Source organism: Lucilia cuprina, chromosome 5, assembly GCF_022045245.1.
Source record: "Lucilia cuprina isolate Lc7/37 chromosome 5, ASM2204524v1, whole genome shotgun sequence".
Lineage (NCBI taxonomy): Eukaryota > Metazoa > Arthropoda > Insecta > Diptera > Calliphoridae > Lucilia > Lucilia cuprina.
This window is the reverse complement of record NC_060953.1, coordinates 17,871,376-17,898,795: the sequence shown is the minus strand read 5'-3', so window position 1 is coordinate 17,898,795 and position 27,420 is coordinate 17,871,376. Positions and strand designations below refer to the sequence as shown.

General features: G+C 28.5%; 1 protein-coding gene across 4 annotated transcripts in view; it reads right to left on the bottom strand.

Annotated features, from left to right (window-relative positions):
- The window catches only part of LOC111677100 (MOB kinase activator-like 2), a 140,682-nt gene that overhangs the window by 36,707 nt on the left and 76,555 nt on the right, over nt 1–27,420 (bottom strand). The window contains exon 1 of one of the 4 annotated variants that reach the window (XM_023438156.2): nt 6,380–7,934. The exons of the other annotated variants lie outside the window; for them this stretch is intronic. Within the exon in view, the coding sequence (XP_023293924.2) occupies nt 6,380–7,665 (1,286 nt within the window). The 5' untranslated portion in view covers nt 7,666–7,934. Of the gene's footprint in view, nt 1–6,379; nt 7,935–27,420 lie in introns of those variants that run through there. 4 annotated transcript variants of the gene reach the window in all.

Genomic DNA, 27,420 nt, shown 5'->3' with positions numbered 1-27,420 from the left:
CATATACAAGTCCATGGATCCGTCAGTAGACTAGCCTTTGAATCAGCCAATAGATCATAAGCTCAACTAATAAATATACCTGTCAACAGACGGGTCTATAGACAAGTCAACAGACTAGTCCAGTTAATAGATTAGTCTAAAGACCAATCAATAGACAAGTCCATAGACTAGTCCATATACTAGTACATAGAGTAGAGCATAGACTAGTCAATAGACTTGCACATAGACCAGACAATAGACTAGTCCATAGATCAGTGAATAGATTACTAAAGAGGCCAGTTAATTGTCTAGTCTATAGTTCATAAAATTGACTAGTCAAGAGTATAGTCAAGAAACTTGTAAATATACTAATCCAGATACACTTCCATAGTCCAATAAATTGACTTGTTAAAAATGGGGTAGTAGTTATGTGTTTAGACTAGTCAATATTCTTTTCAATAGGTTAACCTAGAGACGAGTCTATTCTTGTCATAGATCGGTAAAAACTTCCCATCCAAAAGACTAGTCCATATACTAGGCAATAGACAAGTTTATAGATAAGTGAAAAGACTAGTCCATATACTTGTCAATAGACTAGTAAATTAATTAGTCCAGAGACTAGCCCATAGACTAGTAAATAACTTGTCAAAAGTCTAGTAAATAGACTAGTAATGTCCGTATATAAGTTTGTACACTAGTTCATGGATTAATCAACAGATTTAGAGACTAGTCTATATAACAGCATTATCCATGGATTAGTCCAGGGACTAGTCCTGTAAATGGATTAGTCTACAGATTAAATTCAATTTTCCATATCTGTTATGTTATAAGAATCACAGGAGAGTGGTAGTGCGAGAGAGAGAGAGAGAGAGGAGTAAATAGAAACAAGGAGTTTAAAGTAAACCTAGCAACAATAAAATTAACACAAAAAGTAGCAGGAACCGAAAGGGAAACAGCAACAACAAAACAGGTATTATTAAACTCTGTCAACAAAAAGCAAACAGAAAACATGATGGATGATCGGATAGATAAATGACATAGAAAGAGTTGTAGAAAGGAAAAAATAACATTAATAATATTAAATATTATAAAATTAAACGATGATGAAGTGAAAATACATTTAATATTGTGGTTTGATTGCAAACTATTTGCTGGTTGGAGAGCAGAAAAAAAATAAAGCTAGACTATGTTTATAATAAAGAAAATTACTAAATGTGGTTTTAATTTTATTTGTTTTTTTTTCTTTAAAAATAAAATTAATACTCTTTGTACTTGTACAACGATAAATGTAATAAAATGTATTTATATTTATGTATTCTTTTTGCAAAACTGTAGGAAAAAAGAAGGCAAAAAACTATAAAAAAAACTATTAAACATTTTGCACAAGAAGAAGGAAAAACAGTTTTTTTTTCTTTAATCCAATAAGATTCCCACAGAAACACAAAACTTTGAATTGTATTTCAATCTACTACAACAAATCAGTGGTATATTAGGGGGGTTCACCGTTTAAATGTCTTAAGACTATTATAGGTAGGTTGAAGTTATTAATTATTAACATTTAACACCTTTTCTGTTTAACTTATTAACACGAAATCCAATAGTTATAAATTTTTACTATTTGCCTTGTGAAATGAATACCCCTACTAGCAACTCAAGTTGCAATGTTGTAAAAATAACAAAAAAAAAAACGTATTATTGCACATAAATACACTTAAACCTAAAGTTAAGTTTTAATCAGTTCTGAGATTTTTCTACTTAAAAGTTTATTCAACTTTTTTATTTGTACATTTAATCTCTTTAAAGTTTAAACAAACAAAATTAATTAAGTTTTTTTGCTATTGTTTTAAGTAATAATAACTGTTGTTTTTTCTAGCTTTTAATGGTGGTTATTTAATTTTTTATTGATTTTAAACCAATAATAGACATTAACAGATTCGTTTAAATTATTTACGTTCAAATTTTGTTTTAGATCAATTTATTTCAGTGTTTTTTTACTCGTGGTTCATGTAAAACATGTTGCTTAAAATTTACCTTTCAATTGTTGTCTTCTATATGTTGTAATTTAACAAAAAAAAAAGAAGAAAAAGACAATTTAATGTTTGCCAAAATTAAACTAGCAATAATACGTCAATGCAAAATAATATTCCATGTCACACGATTTGTCTAAAATTAGCATGAAAGAGATTAATTTAAAGGAATTATTTTGAGGGTCTCTGCAGTCCCATGCTACAGTTTGTAAACTAATTTTATATAACAAAGGTAATAGTTTAATAAGGGCGAATTTTACATAATAAATAAAAAATTTTAGATTGCAAAATCTTGCAAATGTTTAAAATATGGCAATATCTTTTAACTTTACTATATTGAGAAAAAAATATGGCAACTTTCGTACAAATAACTGCGATTTTATTACATTAAAGAGAATGAGAGAATAGTGACTAATCTATAGAATATATGGTCAAGTCTAAAGATCTTTTTGTTTATTAGTCTATTGACCATGTAATAGCATAGTCCATAGTCATAGTTCAAAAACGTCTGCAGAGTCAAGTCCAGAAAATAGTCCCTAGGTTAGTCAATAGACTTATCTATAGACTAGTTTATAGACCTTCCAGAGACTAGCCAAAATACTAATCTATAGCCTAGCCAATATACTAGTCCATATACTAATACATATATACATTCATAGAATAGTCGAAAGACTAGTCCATAGACCGGTCAAATGACAACTCCAAAAGATAGTCTATAGACTGTTCAACCCTAGTCTCTAGAATAGTCCATAGACTAGTTCATAGATCTTCTCATAGATGAGTCTAGAGACTCATCCATATTCTAGCCAATAGACTAGCCCATATACTCCTTCTTAGAATAGTCGATAGACTAGTACACAAACCAGTCAAAAGACAAGTCCATAGAATATCTTATATATTATTTAACAGACCAGTCCTTATACAAGATAATAGACTATTCTCTATAATACTCCATAGACTAGTTCACAGACCTTTTCATTGACGAGTCCAGAGAATAGTCAATAGACTTATTCATAATCTAGACAATAGAATAGTCCATATACTAGTCAATATATCAATAGACTTACCCATAGACTAGTTTATAGACCTTACAATACACTAGTCTAAACAACTGACTAATCTATGGACTAGTCCTTAGACTAGACAATAGGTTATTCATTAAAATAGTGAATAGGCCAGATAAAAGGATAATCAATAGTTTAATCCACAATAGACCACTCAATAGACCACTCAATAGACTAGTCAATGACTAGTCCAAAGGCTAGTCAATAGCTAGTCAAAAGACTAGTCCATCAACTTGTCAATATAACATTCAATCGACTATTCCATAGACTAGTGAAGAGACCATAGAACAGTCAATAGGCTGCCCATAAACTTGTCAATAGATTTATCAATAGTTCAGTCCATAGACTAAGGAGTGAGATCGAAAAATTCTTAACATACATATATGTTTATAAAAAAGAAACCACTAAACTTACAGCTTTATTTTTTTATTTGATTCAAATTATTATTACAATTTACAAAAAAAAAAAAATATTTTTATAGTTTTAATCACTAGTGATGAAATTTTGAACCCTTTTCGGAAACCCTTCCATTAACGTTTTTATGGTGCTTTCTGTCACTTTGCTCGAACATGTAGTCCATCTCCGTTTAAAATCTACCACACTTTTGGACACCTTTTTTGTACTCTTCAATTCTCTTTTAACAAGAGCCCAATATCTCTCCACTGGCCTTAGCTCGGGGCAGTTTGGAGGATTTGCCTCTCTTGGTACAAATACCACATTATTGTTCTTGTACCACTCAAGGGCTTGTTTACCATAGTGACAGGATGCCAAGTCAGGCCAAAAATAAGTGGACACATTATGAAGTCTTATGAATGGAAGCAGCCTTTTTTGTAAACATTCCTTGATGTAAATTTCGGTATTTATAGAGCCCGTTGTAACAAATGATTGGCTTCTTTTGCCGCAACTGCATATTGCTTGCCATACCAAGAACTTTCTGGGAAATTTTGTCTGCTTTTGGGTCCTAAACTTTTCTTCAACATTCCCTCGAGCATCAGCAACATAAAACTTTTGACTGGAAGTTGCGAAAAATCTGCCAGAACATACGTTTCGTCATCCATTATGCAGCAAGAATATTTTTTTATAAAACTTGACTTCAATTTCCGTGCTCTGTTTTTGGCCCCTAAATTTTTAGCAGCGTTCCTGTCAGGAACTTTTTGAGCCTTGTATGTTATTAAACCTGCATTAGCTTTAACTTTTCGTACCAAATAGTCCGAGCACTGAGCTAACCGAGCTGCTTTCCTACCGGATGTGTTGGGAGCTCTTTTGAAAATGTGTTCTATTTTTTTGGCTTTAGAAACATCATGTGGACCATTCCTTCTACCTGAACCAGGTTTTCTATCAACTGACAAGTTCTCCCGGTACTGTTTAATAACATTGGAAACAGTTTGACTGCAGACCTTTGTATGCTTGGCCAACTTTTTGTAAGACCAAGTTGGGTTTAGTTGAAAATATTTAATAATTTCAGTACGCACTTTTTTCTGGTCACTCATTTTATTCAGATTAACAAAAAAATTAATATAATTGACATTACACATAATAACTGGCATGTTTTTCAAAGGTAACTTGATCAAAAAAAAAAAAATCAAATAATACTTTGGTTGAAAAATGTAATGAAAAACGTGTGTTAAGAATTTTTCGATCTCACTCCTTATTCAATAGACCAGTCCATACACTAGTTCATTAACTAGAAGAAGAATGAAAAAGAAAACTTATAAGTTCTGAAAAAACAAAGTCTTTTAAACAACTCCAAATACTATTAAGTGTAACACTTGCAATCTTATTTTGCAAAATTTTGCAAGATTATTTGCATTCATCACTGAACTCCCCTTTTTTTACTAGCTCACATCAATTTTGTTGTTCTATATAAACAACTTTACAATTTTCTTTAAGAACAAAAACAAAAAATATTACGAATAAAATTTAAAAATTATAAAAACTTGTTCTTCTTGTTTCCCAAAAGATAAATTCTTATTTACACTCAAAATAATAAATAGGTTAAAGAAGAAAAAAAAAATAGACCGTACACAATATCAAATGTCTGTCTGTCTGTCTTTCTATCTCTGGGTGTTTTGGGATGTTTAACAAGTTTATTAAACTCATGACAATAATTTATGATGAGAGTGTAGGTGGTGGCAAATGTTGTTCTGTTTATGGCAGAAATTGTTGTTCTTGTTGTTTGCTGGCAACTTTTAAACGACATTTTAGTTTGACAGAAAATATAATAAATATTATAAAAAAATAAATAAGTATAAACAACAATTTGCTAGAACACAAACACATAAATATGTACAAAAGAACATTAAATGTTTCTGACAAAATGTCATATTAGAAAATTTTGTAAAAATTTAAACTAAAATGTTTTAACAAAACTAAAGTAATTTGGATAAATGTAGGTAAAATTTGGGTCTTGCAAAATAAGTTTGCATTCTGTATCAAAATTTATTAATAAAATACTTTGGTCTATAATTGTGACATTAATGTGAACAATTAACAAACTTTGAAAGCTCTTTAAAGTTTAACAAAAGCACAAGCTCTCATCGAACTAAATATCCTGTAGAAGGTATTAGGTTCTTAGACATTTTGGATTCGTCTTATTCCATTCTTTCAGTAACAGTAATCAAGATCCACAAGCACGAAAATCAAGAAATCTTGGATAGATCAAATTAAATTTCTTTAAAAGTTCGGTTAGTTTCCACAAGGGTCCATATGGGCGATCATAAACAATAAACATTAAATCTAGATTATATTTCGGAATAACAAAGGAAACGACGTCTTAAATGAGTCATTTTTGTCTCTAGCACTAAGCCTAGTAATTTCTGGGTCGGCCCCTTTCTTTAAGAACGCAAAACACCTCCTTTATATTCTATAGCTCCGACTGGATCATATTAACGATCTTTTAGATCAGTTAGACCTGATCTAAGCAAAAGTATCTTAATGAATATAAATATATTTGTCAAAAGTTCCTATTGATTCTTAAGTATTGGTTCTTAATTCAGTATCATTTGACCTATAGTATCTAAATTATGAATCAAATCAAATTTGTACAAAGGTCCGATTGGTTCTTAAAAACGATCTTTGAGACGATTAGTACCGATCTATAAGAATGCAAATCACTTCTTTTATGATCTAATAAAGTCTATGGTCTGAAGTATCTAAATGATAGATCTGATTACTAGTGGAAAGTAGTCAATGAGCTTCTGAATATTCGATCCGATTAAGAATCGGACTAACACTACAGATTAATCAACTTAAATAAAATTTTACAAAAAATCACAACAAAAAAAGGAAAATAAAACAAAATAAACTTACGCAACTAAACCGCCCAGAAATGCAACCGGACCACCGCCAATTAAACGTATTTTACGATGACAGGAATCGAAAAGCGAGGTACGTGATGACGGTGGTGTTTGTGAGGTTGGTGACATTGATGTTGTTGTGGCAATGGGTGGCGAAGCAACGGCAACAGCTACTAATAACGAGGGAGGAGCAACTATACTGCAGGCAGCTATAACAGGAGGCGCAGATGTATGAGATGTTAGAGATGAAGGTGAGGACAAAGTGGATGGTGTTGGAGTGATAGATCTATTACTTTTGGTGTTTGTTGTGGTAAATGATTTAATATAATTATTATTGTGGTTGTTATTATTAATAACGTTTTTGGTATTGTTGTTGTTATTGTTACTACTGCTACTATTTAAGATATTGGAAAAATAACCCGTACGTGCTGCTGGAGTTGTTGCTGTTGTTGTTGACTTAGTTTCTGTTATTGCAGCACCGGTTTTATTGCAATTATGTTTATTTTTATTATTGTTGCTCAAGCGTGTTGCTGTCGTCTTGTCTTCCAAATCCAACAAACGTTTAGAGGTTTTTCTAATTTCTGTTGTTTTTGCTATTGCTGCTGCAGCTTTTGATTTTTTCGTTCTCATAAACGAAAATGGTGTTGACGACAATAGACCACGACTGAGTAAATGTTCTTTAAATGTGAATGTTGTTTGCGATGAGACTGTCGAAGCAGCTGATGATGATGAAGATGAATTTGTTTTTGTGGTTTTGGCTGACACCGTTGAGGAATCACTGCTGACTGTTGAAGAAGTGGTTGATAAAGCCGAACAGCCTGAAGACGACAGCGAAGAGGTAGTTGAGGATGATGACGAAGAGGATGATGTTGAAAATTTCTTACTTTTCTTTAGTTTTTTACTGTTGCTGTTGTTGTTGGTGGTGGTGGTGTTATTGCAACCATCAATTGTTGCTGTATTACTAGTGATGGTAAGAGTTTTTGCGGCTTGTAACTGTTTCTTGCTAGGTAATTGATATTCGTTGGTTGTTGCTGTTTTTGTTTCAATATGATATTTTTGTTGTTGCAGCTTTTCTTGCTGTTGTTGTTGTTGCTGCTGATGATGATAGATAAATGATTGTTGTAGTTGTTTAACTGTTGATTTTTTATTATAGTTTGTATATTGTTCATGATACTGGTACTTTGTACCTGTTGTTGTAGCTGCTGCAGCTGCCTGGAATATCAATGGTGTTGCTTTTGTTGTTGTTGTCGTTGTTACATTTGTACCAATTTCAACAATATGCGTAGGTGTTCTCAACATTATCTTGGCATTAGTTTTAGACAAATTTTTGGTTTTATTGTTTTGTTGTTGTCGTCGTCGAATTTTTGGTTTTAAAAGTTTAATATTTCACAGTTGTTGTTGTAGTTATTGTTGTCACTTTCTAAAGGTGTTACCGTTACCTTTAAAACAATAACAATATTCATAATTTTTCTTGTTTCTTTTTCAGTTTTTTCTCTTTGGAAAAATTATTCTTTGTTTTTGTTTTCTTAAGATTTTCTTTAAGTATTTAGCACAATATAGTTGTGTTGTTGTTATTAATACAATAAAAATTTTATTAAATTAATTGTAATTTTTTTAAGTTCTAGTTCTTTTTATATTAAATTTGAGATTATTAGTTAAATATTTATTTATCATTGTTTGCCGTCGTCTGTTTATTATTTTAATATTTATTTATTTGTTTGATGACATTCATTCATTTGTTTGTTTGTTTTTTATTATTTTTTGTATTTATCTCTTTTACTAAGTTAACTCTTAAGTTCTTATTCTAGTTATTTTCTTTCATTTTCATTGTTAATATTTACTTTTACAAAGAAAAATATTTACAAGAAAAAAACGTATTTTATTTCCTTTGTCTAAGAACAAATAATAAAACAGAAAGACAGAACCCGGAGAAAAGTTAAGGAAAAACTGACTTTAAACTATAGCAATAATGCGTTAAGTGAATGTGTATTGACTGGATGAATGTTTAAAATGAATGGCTACCAAACTGGGAAGATATACTATATTTGTTAACCATTTCATGTTTAAAATCATGGGAATATTTTGCTATTTATTTATTTGTTTTAATTTTCCAAGACGGCCGGCGACAGGCGACAGACGACATACAGACAATGTTAATGTACATAGTTAACAGAAAAAAATCTTTGTTGTGTTTCTCTTAGAGTTGAGTACATATTATTTTATTAGTTTTATATGTTGTTTGATAGTTTTATATGTTGTTTGATAGTTTTATAGTTTTTCATCATTACAATTTTTACTGAGGATTTATTTTTGTGTTTTTTTTTATTTTCTTTTTATTTGTAATTTAATATTATGCGTGAAACTTATATTTTGCAATTTATAATAAATCATTTTAATGTTTGCTTGTTGCTGCCACTCAAAATAAATTTTCTTTTAATAAAATATATTGTATATATATATATATTATAATATATATATATATATATATATATATATATATATATATATATATATATATATATATATATATATATATATATAATATATATATATATATATATATATATATATATATATATGGAAAACATTATTCCAAAGTGTCACTTAAATAGGTCATAGACTTATTAAAAAGTAGTATATAATATGTAGGCAGGATGTGTGCCACAATTTAAAATGATAAATCCAGTTTTAATTAATAACTATTGTCCTACATAGTCTCTCTTTTTTGCATTAGAAAAAACACAACTATCAAAAGTTTTTCAAACATAATTAGATAATTTAAATTAAATTTACACAAATTTCTCAATATCATTTGCAAATGGTATTCTAAATACTTGGCGCAGTCCGTTAACACATGTTGGTATTTTCTAAAAGCTTCAGAGATATCCGCAACATCGAAATATTCAATCATTATAAATGCCTTGCAATAAACCAATAACAAAATACCTTTACTTTTTCCTTTACAAATCAACCTTGTAATTCTCTCTCTTTAACATCTAAGCAATACTCAATTCTGCTTTTGTGTATTTATTCTCATTCACTAATAGTTAACAGTATTAGTGAAAGAGAGAAAGCTAATAAAACGATTGTACTTCAAGATGTTGCCATATTTTTAGAAGATTTTCTGGAAATTTGCTTTATTTCGAAATTGAAAATAAAAGGCAAAATTAAACTTTTTATTAGATGTTGCCCCTTTTTTAAATCCGTGATAAACAGAGAGTAAAATATTAAGTCTTTTGATAGATTTAGTTTTTTTTATCAGAGGATCAAGAAAGTTCTTATGAAAACTTAATGGGTATCGCTTTTCTAATGCTTTTTTGCAATTTGATGAAATAAAAAAAGATTTAGTAGAAGAGAAAAAGAAACAAAATAGATTTACTCTTAGGTGTTGCCATATTTTATAGGCTTTTAACTTCACTCTCTCACATACAACATGGCAACGTGATTGTCATAATAGACAAAAGAAAATAAGTGGAATTTTCTCTTTTAATTATAATATGACAAGAAGTTAAAGAGGAAATATCACAAAAAAATCTAAGGTTCGAGAAATATACAAAAGTTTTTAAGCTTTTAGACAGAGATAGGCAAAGAGCTTTCGCAATATGTTAACATTTATCTAAGCAATTGTATAAAATTCTTACAAAACCAGTGGATGATCACTATTTGTTACTCTCCTCCAATAACTTTTATAAAACTTTAAGACAGTGTTAGTCAAAGAATTTTATTAATACCTTGCTATCATGTCTTACTAAGCCCGAGGGAGAGAGCTCAATTTCCATTCTCTTCTGAAGACGTTTATCAAGAGCAGATTTAAAAAAAACGCTTTTAATGATTATCTCCTTTGTAAATATTGCTTTAAGACAGAGGTAGGCAAAGAACTTTAATAATATTTCGCTCTCGCAGAGAGAGCGAAAGAGAGAGAAAGAAAGCAAACATTAAAAAAATAAACATCTTTTGATGATTTTCGCCAATGTAAATATTGCCTTAAGGCAGATATGGCAAAAGAACTCTGGTTATATCTACTCTGTCTATATCTTAAAACTAATTTTGCATCACTCTGTGCTCTCTCTGTGGACGAATAATATAGAATAATAGAGAAGAAACAAAGCAAAAGAAATGTTCTTAGGGAAAATAGGAAAGTTCGAATATTGCCAAAGAAAACTATTTTAAAGAAACTATGATATGTTATGAGGATAGAACTTCATTAGTTGTCAAATGCTGTAGCAAACAATTCGAGGTTGCCATATTTAATAAAAAAAATATTGAGATTTTGATTACTTTGCAATAAGAAAATTGCCATATTTTCATAAGTAATCAACTAAAAAATGTAACAAAAAAATACTTTTTTTAACAAAAAATTTTTCTTTAACATAAATAATTTCTATTAAAACCATTTTATGTCTAAAAACAAATTTTCTGACATTTATTAATTACAATATTATACAAAATATGTTTATTATAAAAATATGTTATATATTCTTAGTTTAAAATGGAAAGATGATTGAATGACAAAGTTGCCATATAAGTTTTCAAAACTTTAAGGCGGCCATATTGTGAAAAAATATTGGAATAAGAATAGGAAAGTTCGATTATTGCCAAAAAAAAAACTATTTTAAAGAAACTATTCTTTAAATGATATGTAAAGAAGGTAGAACTTCATTAGTTGTCAAATGCTGTAGCAAACAATTTGAGGTTGCCATATTTAATAAAAAAAAATATTGAGATTTTGATTACTTTGTGATATTTTCATAAAAAATCAACTAAAAAATGTAACAAAAAGAATATTTTCTTTTAATATTTTAGTAAAATAACCCATTTTTAAAATACTTTTTTTAAACAAAAAATTTCTCTTTAACATAAATATTTTCTATTAAAACCATTTTATGTCTAAAAACAATTTTTCTGACATTTATTAATTACAATATTATACAAAATATGTTTATTATAAAAATATGTAAAATTTTGCAAGTGTTTCAACAGCTTGTTTTGAAAAAAAAAACACAGCACTGAAATCAACAATTATTGTGTAGGCCATAGAAAATAAAGAGGAAAAAAAAATATAACAAATAAAAAATTTAAATCACAACATCACGCAATTGCGTGATTTTATATTTACATGTTTTTTATGTAGACAATTTTAACATTTTATTTAAATTTATTTTTTCACAAACAAACATTTATGGAATTATTTCATATTTATTAAGTTCTTATCGCCATATAAAATATTAAAGTCTAACTTTATAAAGACAAAAAGAAACAACAACAAACATATAGAAATAATAAAATATAAATAAAATTTATAAAACAGATTATATTTGTACAAACCAAACTAAATAAAATTTTTGAAAAAATTTGTCATTTTTAACAAATTTTAAAACCAACCTCTTGACAGCTGATATATAGAGTGTCAAACATTTGATGGTTAGAAAAGGTGGTTTGTTCATTTGACATGAACAAATAAAATTACGAAATTAGAAAGAAATAAATAAAAATACCTAATCTAATTAGACACTTTAAGAGGTTTATTATAACGCTTGTTTATTTACAATTTAATTATTATACAAATTTAGCAATTTGTTTAAAATATTATTTACTTTTTAACATTTTAACAATAAAACGTATAAATAATAACAAATAAATGTTTTATTTAATGATTTTTTTCGAATTTTATAAAAAACATTTAAAACATGTTTATGATCACATCACATTTTATACTAAAATATACAACAACTGGTCATTTAATATTAAAAACATTTTAACTTAACATTTTTAATAGCTTCTAAAGCTAATTAGCATTTTGATTTGTATTTTGTTTAGAATGTGTTAATAGGCCAACCTTTTCGTATGTTTGTTATTGTTGTTGCTGTCAACTAAGAGAGCAGCACTCAATTGTCAAAATTATAACAACAATAACAAAACGTTTTAGAATCTTTATTTAAATCTTTACTTAATTAACACTCTTGTTTAAATGTATTAATAAATAAAACAATGTCTCGAAACAGGCCTAGAGTTTTTAACAGGTATGGATAGTTTAATACTATTGTACTTTTTGCGGAACCGAAAAAATATCCAATAATATTACAGATATGTTAGATTCTACTTCTAGTCCATAGACTAGACAATAGGCTAGTCAATTGACTAGTACATAGGCGTTCCCACGACAATTGGATCTTCGCTCCGGAACGACCCGAGTCATACTCGACCAAAGATTGTCAACCCAGCGACATCTGTATCAACCGAAAGTTTTTTTTTCCACAGGAAAGGAACTATCGACCAGTCGAACTGTTACAACAACTAGTATATAGGCTATTCACTGTGTTAGTTAATAGGCGAGTCCATATACTAATTAGTAAAGTCAGTCGACATTTCTAAAAACTAGTTCATAAAGTCATTAAATAAGTAGTCCATAGACTAGCCAGTGGATTAGGAATCAAACTAGTCCATAGTCAGTAGACTAGTAGACTGATAAATCAAAATAATAGTCAGCAAACTAGTTAATAGAACAGTCCAAAGTTTAGTTCATAGATGAGCCAATAAACTCCATAGTCTATTCTAGACTCTACAGTATCAAATAGAGCAGTCTAGAGGATAGTCAATAAGAAATTATAAAGACTAGACAAGTTTAACAGAATCAAATGAAAAATCCATAGTATAGGGTGTCCAGTCGAGTAATCCAGAGAATAGTCAGTAGAAAAGTATAGCGACTAGACACTAGACTAGTATTCAATAGACTACTCTCAAAAATAGTCTTGATACCATACAACGGAATAGTCAAAAGATTAGTCACTAGATGAACCTGTAGTCTAGTCAATATATTTGTTAACAGACTAGTCAATTAAATATAGATCAGTCAATTGACGATTTAATTGATTAGTCAATATAGAAGTAAAAAGAGTATTTAATAGATACGACGAAAAAGTAAAGTAGTCAATTGACTAGTTAACGATCTAGTCAATGGACTAAATAACAGACTAGCAAATATAATAGTCAAATGACTACCCTCCCGACGAACCAGTAGAGTAGGCCATAGACCTGTCGACAGACTACTTAATAGACTAGTTAACAGAGTAGTCAATAGACAAGTAATAGACTACTTAAGAAACTAGTTAATAGACCAAACATTAGATTAGTCAATGGACTAATCAATAGAATAGTTAAATAACTAGTCAATATACTATGTAGTCAATAGACTGATCAGACCTGGTTCACACTGGGAAACTTTTATTGAGAAACTTTTTTTTGGGAAAATTTTGATGTTTGTGTGTGTTCTCCCACAAACATCAAAATTTTCCCAAAAAAAAGTTTCTTAGTGTGAACCAGGACTCAATAGACCAGAGACACAAACCGAGATGGTTCATATCGGCGGCAGTTGGCCGCCGACTTCTTTTGTCTCAAGTTAAATTGAGCCGACAATTTAGCCGCCACCGATATTTTCTATAATAAGCCGCTGCCGCCAACCTAAAATGGTTGCGCCACCGCCGCCGACCATTTGGCTTCGGCTTGTATATCTGCAATGGACTTGTAAGTAGTCTAGTCAGCAGACCAGTCAATGGAATAGTAAATCTACTAGTCAACGGACTAGATATTGAGTTATGAGTCACTACCTTTAACACTAACAAGTCGGCATACTTGCCAATAGTTCATAGAGTTGCTAGAAACTAGACATTAAAATAGTCAAAAGACTAGCCAAAATATTAGTTCAAAGATTAGTCAATGGATTAGTTAACAGACTTGTTATATACTATTCAATAGACCAGTCCATAGGCTCACCAATAGTCGAGTAGGTTATAGACCCAATAGACGAGTTAATCGCAATTTTTGATTTGCAAGTAACATTTCAAAATTTAAATTTTCCACACCTGCTATTAAACATTAAAAACTGAGAGAATGAAAGAGACTGAGAGAACAAAGCAAATCACTTTATAAATAACATTGATACTTTGACATTTATTAAAAAAAACAACTGTTTATATTTTACATTATGTCACAGTTTTTTTGTTTATTTATTAAAAAAAAATAAGTTGTCTGTTAAATAATATTCTATTGATGATTTATATTATTTATTTAGCTTTTAAATTGAAAAAAGAAAAAAAAATACTTCAACAAATTAATATATTTTAATTCAACAACTCATTTCTAGCTTTGTAAGTGAAATTAATGATTAATGAAAACAAACGAAATAAAAAAAAGAAGATGAGCAAATCATTAAATAAACTGACAGTTAATGTCACTAATCAAACATTTGTTTTTATGTTATGAACAGTGATGTCAACTATTTCAAGGGGAATTTTTGTAAAATAATTTACTCATTCTAAAGTTTAGAATCCTAAACATATTTTGACAATTATAATAGAAGAAAAGTTTTATAAATTTATAATAACTAAAGGATAAAAGTGTCATTATTATGTTGACCACTTGATAAACTGAAATAAATATCCTTGCTGGCTTTAGATAGTCAAAACTTTTGTTTATCCTTTTTTACATTGTTTAACAAATTTAAGGCAGATATTTTAATCTTTCTGGATAAAATACAAATTGAATTTTTGTTAAAAAGTTATGAAAATTATAAAGTGTTGTTTATTTGCTTTTGTTGCTAAAGGCAAAACTAAACCTTTTTTCTACCAATTTTGCTCTCTTTTATTTTGTTTTTTTAATAAATTTATCAACAAATATTAGGTTTTAAAGTACTTTGTTGATAACAAAAAAAAAGGTACTTTCTGAAAAAATATTAAATTAAAAATAATTGGTTGCTTAGAAAAAGCAACCCCTTTTTCTTTTACGAGAAAGTTATGTTTAAAAACAACCGAGTTATATAAAACAAAACCCAAAATTATAAAAAGGTCATACTTCTTTTAAGTTTCTTTGAAAAATTTTAGTTAGTTTTAGAAAATAATGCTACGCCCTCATAATTTTTTTTGTTTAACATGTCATTTGATAACAAACCATAAAGTAAAGATGATTTCTGTGAATATTATTTCATGGTTTTTGATTTAATTTTCTTAGAAAATAAGTTAAATTTTTTTGGAATTGTAGAAAAAATAGAAATTGTGGGTTCATATATAATGTGTACTAAGAAATAAATACCAACAAAAGAAACTACTTTTTTTATAACAATAAAAAATTTTACAAAATTTACATTTTTGTAAAGCACACAAATTTGCACTCTTCGACTAGGAAAGATTTTTCTTCAAACACTTTTCCTTCCACTTTATGAAAATGACTTCAAACTTTACCCTACATATAAAAGGCAACTATATTCCATAAAAAATGCAAATTTGTTCAACAAAAGGCAACATTTTGTTCAATAAAAAGCAATCTTTTTCTAAAAAAATGCATATTTCTTAAAAAAAATTTCAAATTTTTTAAAAAGGAAAGTTTTTCTTAAAACGTTCTAGATTTTTCTTCACTTTAATTCACTTTATAAAACGCTCCTATTTTTCATAAAAAATGCAAATTTGTTAAATAAAAGGCAACATTTTGTTTAATAAAAAGCAAAATTTTTTTGGAAAAAAGTGGTATTTTCTTGGAAAAATTATATAAATTAAAAAAGGTAAGGTTTTGCATGTTTAAATGTTAAACTTTTTTCCAAAATGCACTTTTTTTAAGAAAATTGCAAATTTTTTCTCAAAGAGATTTGTTAATAATTAAACTTTTAAAAAAATTGTCATTAAAAATTGCAGTTTTTTCTTCTAAATTAAAGTGCAACCTTTTCTTCAAAAAATTAAGATTTAAAAAAAGTGCAGCCTTTCCTTAAACGGTTTAAAATTTCATAAAAGGAACTTTTGAAAAAACTAAACTTTTTCGCAAAATATTGTCATTTGTCAAAAAAATGCATTATTTTTTTCAAAAAAGTGCAATTATTTTTTTACGAAAAAGGCAGAATTCTCTAAATTCAAGTTTTAATAGTTCATTTTTCATCAAGAAACAGTTTTCTTTGAAAATGTAACTTCTATTAAGAAAGATAAACATTTATCAAAAAAGGCAACTTTTTTTTATTACAAAAATGCATAAAAGTTACAATTTTGTAAAAAAGGCAAAAAGGGCAACTTTTTCAAATAAGCAATTTTTAGCAAAAGATTAGCACTTTTCAACAGTTTTTGATAGTTATCTTTAAAAAAGTAAATTCTATTAAGAAAAATAAGCATTTATCGTGAAGAGCAACATTTTCTATAAATGAACAACTTTTAACTAAAATGCACTTTTTCAAAATAATGATTTTTTCTGCAAAAGAATATAACTTTTCACAAAATAACGTATTTTTTATAAAGATAACTTCAGATAAAGTGTAATTCACAAAATATGCATTTTTTAAAGGTAAAAAGAGCAACTTTTTCAAACTAAGGATTTTTTTTACAAAAGAATATAATTTTTCACAATAGTATATTTTTACAAAAAGATAACTTTAGATAAAGTGTAATTCATAAAGATCAACATTTTCAAAATAAGGATTTTTTGCAAAGATTGGCATTTTTCTGAAATAGTGCATTTTTCACAAGGACACGTTTAGATAAAGTTTACTTTTTCCAGATTTTAGAAGTTTTTTCTTCGAAAAGTGCAAAAATTTTCTTTAAAAGGTAAACAAATTGAAACAAGCGTTTTTGTTAAGAAGTTAACTTTCTTGCAGTTTTTGCACTTTTTTCTCTCGAAAAGAACAAAATTTTTTAAATCATCTGTTCTTATTTCGAAAAAGGGTAACTTTTTCAACATAAAAATAATAAAAAAGAAACAGTTTCTTACAAGTGTAATAAACAACTAAAAAAGGTACGTTTTTTGAAGTTTTTCTTTAAAAAAAGGTAAATATTTTTCAATAAAGGCAACATTTTCCATAAAAGTGCAAGTTAATATTAAAAAGAGACAACATGTTTTAATAAGCAACTCTTTCTTCAAAGAGCAGCTTTTCCTGTAAAAGTGCAAGTTCTTATTGAAAAGGGGAAAAATCTTTTTTGGAAGAGCAGCTTACGTTGTAAAGTCAAAATTATCACAAAAAATTGCACTTTTTCTAAAAAGTATACATTTTTTTTAACGAAACATAATGTTATTCTTATAAAACTGCTGTTTGTTTACTTTTGGTACTTTGTTATGTGAACTAGTAGCTTTTTAAACCAAATAAAGTAAAAAATTTCAAAGAAAACCCTAATATATAAAAAATTATCAACTCATATCTTTCTCTAGGAAGTGTATTTGTTTTTTTTCTATACAAAGAAATGTTACTCTAGCTTTTCTTTTAAACTTAAAAAAAATCATAAATTAAGCACGAACTAACACTTTTATTATTATTATTTGGAAATAGAAGAGAAACAATGAAATAAAATAACCCTCTTTTTAAACACTGGCAGTATTTTAATATTTATAATCAACATCCATAAGAAAAAGCACTGAACGAAAGACAAAATAAAACAAAAAAACTTTCTTTTTTAAGAATTCTTAAAACGTAAAAATTATAAAAAATAACAAAAAAACATGAAGTGTATTATTGTATGCACAAACATATTTTAGATAGTAAAGTGAATTAATTTTGAAAAAAAACAACAACAACGAAAAATTCAAAATTGTATACTTGAACTTGCAATTGGTAAAACAAAAACAAAAATAGAAACAGAAAATAAAAATAAAAATTAAACCAACCAAAATGAATGTTTTGCATACGAAATTTTATTTTCTCTCTCATCTTTCATTCGATGAATTATATTAAAAGGTATTTTTTTTTTGTTCATCACTAACGTCATCGGCAGTCAGCAAGTGCAAAAGTACTTTAAAAATACAACTGTGTGGATATTTACAAATAAACATAAGAGCAACGCAGCTAACTGTACTTAGAGTGTAATGTATTTGTTGGTATTTAAAACACTTTATTTTGCGTTGTGGCAAATAGAAAAACAATACAAACACAACAAAAAAAGTCACAAATGTCATCAAGTGTCAAATTAATGTAAATGAAAGATAGAACTTAACTGATGTAATAATAATAATGACAACAACAGCAAACATCAAGTGTCAAACTATTATAAACATTTATTACAAAAACACACACACACTCTAGCTGTTTGATGAGGGGTTATTAAAATTATGATAGACAATAAAATGTTAGAAAAAAAAACACAAACTTAGAAAAGTTGTGTTACTCTGAGCAGACCAAACTACCGTTTGAAAATTTATTAAATTGCAGTCAAAAAAAGGTTATATCAAGTTCAAGGTGATAAATATACAGTTTATTTAAATATGAATTTGTTTTTTTTTCTCTTTTGTATCTTCAAGCTTATTCACTTGATTGTGAAATATGACAATAATAATTAAGGTCTTTTCTTGTCTAAGATTTAATGTATTTTAATACTGTTTTGGTTTTTTTCTTAAGGAAAAGATTTAGTCGGATTTCTTTAGGTTTATTTTACAGCTTTTATAAGAGGCATTAAGTTAAATGTCTTTTGTTAGGTTGAACAAAATGTCAAAAGTTTTTTTGTTTTTCAACCAAAAGTCAAATAAGTAAGTTTTTATGGGTGTGTAGTTTTAGGAAAATTTTTCATCATATAGATTTACCGTTATATAAACAGCAAGAGATTAAACTATAATATTGTAATTGTAAAAAGTGTTATAAAAAGGTTTAAAATTGTTTGAAAAGTTACTAACTTTTAGAAGTTGCTAAAACAGGCGCTGATCCAGCTCTGGAGTTTGAGGACATGACAAAAATGCATCGTTTAGAATTCATGAAAAACTAGGATCGATTTACCGCATAAGTGATCGATATCAAATTCTGGACTATAATCTATAGTCTGGACTATAGAACAGTCTATAGAATGGACTACAACAGTCTATAGCCTGGACTATAGAACAGTCTATAGCCTGGACTATAGAACAGTCTATAGCCTGGACTATGGAACAGTCTATAGCCTGGACTATAGAACAGTCTATAGCCTGGACTATAGAACAGTCTATAGTCTGAACTATAGAACAGTCTATAGTCTGGACTATAGAACAGTTTATAGTCTGGACTATAGAACAGTCTATAGTCTGGACTATAGAACAGTCTATAGTCTGGACTATAGAACAGTCTATAGTCTGGACTATAGAACAGTCTATAGTCTGGACTATATAACAGTCTATAGTCTGGACTATAGAACAGTCTATAGTCTGGACTATAGAACAATCACAGTCTGGCCTATCGAACAGTCTATATTCTGGACTATAGAACAATCTATAATTTGGAATATAGAACAGTATATAGTCTGGACTATAGAACAGTCTTTAGTCTAGCCTATGGAACAGACTTTTTGTTTTATTAATACCGCTCAGATCATGAAAAAATAGTAATAAAGTCGGAAAGTCAACTTTTCATATGTTGCAAAAAGTTGAAAAGTAGTCTAACTATAAAATCCTAATAATAGTACTGAGATTATTTGTTAGAAGTGAAAAAGGAGATATAAAAGATTACATACAGGTGTATAAGTTGTAATTGACTCTGTATTTGATTACCCGGGATATGTTAAGTAAACAATTGAATTTTCTTTACTTAATCAATTGCTTTAAATAGCATGAGATTAAAGATTGATTTCAAAATCACTAGTTCCTTATGAATCCCTGGAAATTTTTGGACTTTGTATGCTACTTTTTAATACAAATTTTGCAACTCTTTTTACATATTTTGTAAATTTTTTTTTGGCAAATAATACAAATCATTGTCTAATGTTTTAAATAATAAAGCTACTGTGTTTTGCTTAGATATTGAAAAAAAAAATAAACTTATTGTTAAAGTAAATAATTAATAATAATTTGCAATTGTGTATAAATATGTTTAACTAAATAATAAACTTTAATTGTTTATTTAAAAAATTAGCATTTTAAAATATTTGCTAATTTTTATTTAAAAAATTTGTTAGAAAATACTATAATTTAATGTTATATTTAAATAGGTTTTTTTTGTTTTTGTTTCTGCCTAATTAAATTAAACTTTTGAAAATTTTGTAACTTTTTTTGACAATTTAAAACCAAATTTGTTTAATTAATTTAAATATTTCTTTTATAAGTTTCTAGACTCTATTATGACCCCCAGAGTTTGTTAATTTAATTTTCACAATTTTCTATAATTAAACCTTTGTTTTGTAGTTCCTTTTGAAAGGTAATTTCCACTAACTTTAAGTTAATGGTTGTTGTTTTTTTTAATTTTTCCTTTATACTTCATGATTTCTTGTTTTGTTTTTTTCTTATTCGCTCTTAATTTATGGAATTTTCTTTGTTTATATGTTTTTCTTTTGTTATTATTTATAGTATGTATTGCCAAACCACCCACTTATAAATCAACTATGTACTTCTTGCATACCACTACTATGAAATACAACCTTGTAAATAACTACCTTTTGTTTACCACTGGGTTGTATTTGGTTTTACGTAAAAGAATACTTATTTACAACATAATATTGTTTTTTAACGATTACAATGTTTAAGTTTATTATTGTATGTTATTATTTTTTGTGAAAATTACTTTTGAAAAAGAAAAATTTCATTTATTTAATAAAACTATTGTTATTTTATCTTGTCATTTTCCCTTTTGGCGTTTTCATTTAAAGTATAATTTCAAGATTACATTTCTGGTGTATTGTTTAAAAAGTTGAAGGCGTATTTCTTTTTTTAGGGGGGTTAAACATTGTCATTTGCTTTTTAATGTTAGTAATTTATTAAAATGTGCAAATCCAAAACTTAACAAAATTATAGTCGCCATTCATTAATATGGGACACTGTAACACAATAAACAAAAAATCTAACTAAAGGCTTGTAATTTTACCACCAAAATTACCATGTGTTTTAACTTAACTTTTGGTTTTCTTTCGCAACGAAATAGAAATTTATTGTGTTTTTTTTATTTAAAAACCAAAATGTTTGTGGTTTAAGCAATTTGTTCATTTAAATTTTTGAAAATTTGCGTTTTTTTTTTGTGGTGTAAAATAAGAAAAACTTATGACCTCAATTTCTTTAAAAGAATTTGCATAAACTATAGTTTAATATATAATTATAGGGGAAAAGGCAGTAGTAATTTACTTTTTTGTTAAGAAGTATTATTTGGTTATCTTTGGTAACTATTGAAAGTAATAGTAATTTTCACTAATAACTAATTACTTGGTGGTTTCTTATTTATACAGTTTTTGGGGACTTTTAGTCACTTTTGTTTTTAAATGCATATGAAAGTCAATTTTATACTTTATATATACCCAGTAATCTAACACAAAGCCAATTTGATGGCTTATCATAATGTTAATGTAACTTTTGACGGACTATAAAGTTTACAGAAAGAATAGACTGTCTTTAAAAAGGATAAACTGATTATAGTCCTGGCGATAGACTGACTATTGCCCAGACAATAGACCGAAGATAATTCAGGCAATAGACAGACTATAGTCTAGACTATAGACTGTCAATAGTACAGACTATAGATTGACTATATTAAAAGACTCAAATAAACTTACTTACTTGACTATAGTTCAGACTATAGTCCAGACTATAGAGTGACTATAGTCCAGAGTATTGACTGACCATAGTCCAGGCTATAGACTGACTATAGTCCAGACTATATACTGACTATAGTCCAGGCTATTAACTGACTATTGACCAGATTATAGACTAACCATAGTCAAGACTATATAAAGACATTAGTCCACACTTTAGACTAACTATAGTCAGTCTAATATGACTGACTATAGTCCATATTATAGACTAACTATAGTCCAGACTATAGACTGACTATATTCTTGACTATAGACTGCCTATAGTCCTGATAATAGACTGACTACAGTTCTGACTATAAAATGATTACAGTTCTGACTATAGAATGGTTACAGTCCTGACTATAGAATTATTACTGTCCTGACTATAGTCCTAACTATAGACTGACCATAGTCCTAACTATAGACTTAATATAGACTGACTATAGTCCTAAATATAGACTGACTATAGTCCTGACTATAGACTGACTATAGTCCTGACTATAGACTGACTATAGTCCTGACTATAGACTGACTATAGTCCTGACTATAGACTGACTATAGTCCTGACTATAGACTGACTATAGACTGACTATAGTCCTGACTATAGATTGACTATCGTCCTGACTATAGATCGTCCTGACTATAGTCCTGACTATAGACTTACAATAGTCCTGACTATAGTCCTAGCTATAGACTGACTATAGTCCTAACTATAGACTGACTAAAGTCCTGACTATAGACTGACTATCGTCCTGACTATAGTCATGACTATAAACTTACAATAATCCTGACTATAGTCCTAGCTATAGACTGACTATAGTCCTAACTATAGACTGACTATAGTCCCGACTATAGACTGACTATAGTACCGACTATAGACTGACAATAGTACTGACTAAAGATTGACTATCGTCCTGACTATAGTCCTGACTATAGACTGACTATAATCCTGACTATAATCCTGACTATAGACTGACTATAGACTTACTATAGTCCTGACTATAGACCGACTATAGTCCTAACTATAGACTGATTATAGTCCTAACTATAGACTGACTAAAGTCCTGACTACAGACTAACTATAATCCTGACTACAGAATGACTATAGTCCTGACCATAGACTAACTATAGTCCCGACTATAGACTGACTATATTCCCGACTATAGACTAACTATAGTCCTGACTATAGACTGACTATAGTCCTGACTATAGACTGACTATAGTCCCGACTATAGACTGACTATAGTCCCGAATACAGACTGACTATAGTCCTGACTATAGACTGACTATAGTCTTGACTATAGACTGACTATAGACTGACTATAGTCCTGACTATAGACTGACTATAGTCCTGACTATAGACTGACTATAGTCTTGAATATAGACTGACTATAGTCTTGACTATAGACTGACTATAGACTTACTATAGTCTTGACTATAGACTTACTATAGTCTTGACTATAGACTGACTATAGATTGGCTATAGTCCTGACTATAGACTAACTATAGTCCTCACTATTTTACAGAACATAGTCATAAGTAACCCCAAGTAATGTAAAAAGTAGCTTTTTTTGTTGTCTTTTAAAGAATTCACTTGATACAAAATCTCTCCCTCTCTCCCAATGTTTATGATTTCAAAATAAGCCTAAATCTTAAGAATGACAAAATCTCTCTCATTATGAACTTTGCCAATCCCAACTTTTTATAGCTAAAACATGAACCAAATTTTATGAAAACATTTATATATTGGCATTTTATTATTTGAAACATTAAAAGACTTGATTACTAGAAAATAATTAAAATGATTATTTCAAAATTTTTATGATATTTTTTATGACAATCTAAAACTTTTATACATCAACAACATCACTACTACTACTACTACTACTACTACTACTACTCATAATAAAATTGACATACATTTTGAAAATGCTATTAAATTTAATTTTATTAAACATTCTACGCATATTTTTTATAAAAAATGTAATAATTGTAAATTCAATGTTTCTTTTTCAACTGCAATGCCAAAAAAATAAATTGTTATAAATTACCAAAGATTAAATCTAAAGCCAAAAAAATATTAAATTTTGGCGCACGCATGGCAACCAAATAAAATTATTTATTTATGGCGAGAGAAAGAACGAAAGGAAATTTTATTAGAAGGTCTTTTACAATATTGAAAAAAATATATAACACAAAAATTCCATACACATTTCTAATTTGTGTTCTAAATATAAAAAGAAACTATGTGTTCACATATATATTCATATAAAAATGTTTGGAATTGCAGGAAAAATTATTTATTATTTTCACATGTTTCTTAGAAAATTTGTTATAAAGTTTATTTTTTAATGAAATATATATAAATACTTTTCTGCATTTATAGCAAAATATTTAAGACAAAAAACATTAAATAAGTTAATGTTTATTGTTGCTGATTTTGTTTGAACAAAAATTTGTTTAACTAAATTTTATGACCGTTATTTTCTAAATCATTAAGAAAATTTCCTTTAATTATTCAAAATTTGTTTAAAATGGCATTTGAAATCTATTTCTTATAAAGCGTTCAATTTTACCTTGGTTTTAGTATTTAATTAAACTGTTACTTAAACTAATTGTTAACTAAACTTCCTTTAACAAACAAACCAAAAGTGGTTAAAATTCTTGTTTTTCTAATTAATAAATTAACGGTTCTTTAAAGAATTCATTAAAAAAACTAAAGCTTTAACTTGTTAAATGTTAAGATAACATTTCAAATACACTTAGAAAAACTATCTTTTTGGTGGCTATGTTCCCGATTATAGATCGACCATAGTCCAGACGATAGACTGATTACAAAACAGACAATAGATTGACTATCAAAAGAACAATAAACTGACTATAGTACCGACTATAATTCAGACAATACACTAACTATTTCCAAAATATAGTCCAGCCTATGGACTGACTTTAGCCAAGACTATATAAACTAAAAACTGATTTTAGTCAACACTATATAGACCATATAAACTAAGACTATATATAACTAGACTATAAACTGTATATACTGTATAAAGTCGATCCATAGTCCAGATTGTAGTCAATTCTATAGTCTATTTTATAGTCAGGAGTAAAGTCTATTCTATAGTTAAGATCATAGTCCATTCTATAGTCAAGACCATAGACCATTCTATAGTCTATTCTATGGTCTATTCTATAGCCTATTCTACAGCCTGTTCAATAGTCTATTCTATGGTCTATTCTATAGCCTATTCTACAGCCTGTCCAATAGTCTAATCTTTAGTCAAAACTATAGTACAAACTAAAGAGAAATCTATAATCTACACTATAGTCTATTCTATAGTCCAGACTATAGTCTATTCTATAGTCCAGCCTATATTCTATTCTATAGTCCAGACTATAGTCTATTCTATAGTCCAGACTATAGTCTATTCTATAGTCCAGACTATAGTCAATTCTAGAGTCCAGACTATAGTCTATTGTATAGTCTAGACTATAGTCTATTCTATAGTCCAGACTATAGTCTATTCTATAGTCCAGACTATAGTCTATTCTATAGTCCAGACTATAGTCTATTCTATAGTCCAGACTATAGTCTATTGTATAGTCCAGACTATAGTCTATTGTATAGACCAGACTATAGTCTATTCTATAGTCCAGGCTATAGTCTATTCTATAGTCCAGACTATAGTCAATTCTAGAGTCCAGACTATAGTCTATTGTATAGTCTAGACTATAGTCTATTCTATAGTCCAGACTATAGTCTATTCTATAGTCCAGACTATAGTCTATTGTATAGTCCAAACTATAGTCTATTGTATAGACCAGACTATAGTCTATTCTATAGTCCAGGCTATAGTCTATTCTATAGTCCAGACTATAGTCAATTCTAGAGTCCAGACTATAGTCTATTGTATAGTCTAGACTATAGTCTATTCTATAGTCCAGACTATAGTCTATTCTATAGTCCAGACTATAGTCTATTCTATAGTCCAGACTATAGTCTATTCTATAGTCCAGACTATAGTCTATTCTATAGTCCAGACTATAGTCTATTGTATAGTCCAGACTATAGTCTATTCTATAGTCCAGACTATAGTCAATTCTAGAGTCCAGACTATAGTCTATTGTATAGTCTAGACTATAGTCTATTCTATAGTCCAGACTATAGTCTATTCTATAGTCCAGACTATAGTCTATTCTATAGTCCAGACTATAGTCTATTCTATAGTCCAGACTATAGTCTATTCTATAGTCCAGACTATAGTCTATTGTATAGTCTAGACTATAGTCTATTCTATAGTCCAGACTATAGTCTATTCTATAGTCCAGACTATAGTCTATTGTATAGTCCAAACTATAGTCTATTGTATAGACCAGACTATAGTCTATTCTATAGTCCAGGCTATAGTCTATTCTATAGTCCAGACTATAGTCTATTCTATAGTCCAGACTATAGTCTATTCTATAGTCCAGACTATAGTCTATTCTATAGTCCAGACTATAGTCTATTCTATAGTCCAGACTATAGTCTATTCTATAGTCCAGACTATAGTCTATTCTATAGTCCAGACTATAGTCTATTGTATAGTCCAGACTATAGTCTATTGTATAGACCAGACTATAGTCTATTCTATAGTCCAGGCTATAGTCTATTCTATAGTCCAGACTATAGTCAATTCTAGAGTCCAGACTATAGTCTATTGTATAGTCTAGACTATAGTCTATTCTATAGTCCAGACTATAGTCTATTCTATAGTCCAGACTATAGTCTATTGTATAGTCCAAACTATAGTCTATTGTATAGACCAGACTATAGTCTATTCTATAGTCCAGGCTATAGTCTATTCTATAGTCCAGACTATAGTCAATTCTAGAGTCCAGACTATAGTCTATTGTATAGTCTAGACTATAGTCTATTCTATAGTCCAGACTATAGTCTATTCTATAGTCCAGACTATAGTCTATTCTATAGTCCAGACTATAGTCCACTCTATAGTCCATACTGTAATCTATTATATAGTCCAGACTATAGCCTATTCCTATTTGGCCAGACCATATTCAGACTATAGTCTAATCTTTAGTCAAAACTATAATACAGACTAAAGTCGATTCTATAGTCTAGACTATAGTCTTTTGTATATTCCAGACATAAGCCATTTGTATAGTCCATACTGTAATCTATTGTATAGTCCAGACTACAGTCTATACTTTGGTCCAGACTATAGTCTATTCAATAGTTCAGACTATAGCCCAGACCATATTTTCTTCCATAGCTCAGATTTTAATATGTTCTATAGTTTATACTTTAGTCCGTTTTTTAGTTTAGAATATGGTCTGTTCTATAGTTCAGACTGTAGTCTATTCTATATCCCAGACTATAGTCTATATTTTCTCTAAGTGTATCTTTTTTTACAAACACATACATTATATCTAGTTGTACTTATATTAAATTGATTTATTTTGTACATTAAATTTGTCGATTTCATCATAAAGTTTTAGTTGTTTTTTTTCTCTTCATTTTAGCAAACCCAACAACAATAACAAGTCTGTTTAACTATTTTTGGTTTAACAATATCTTAAA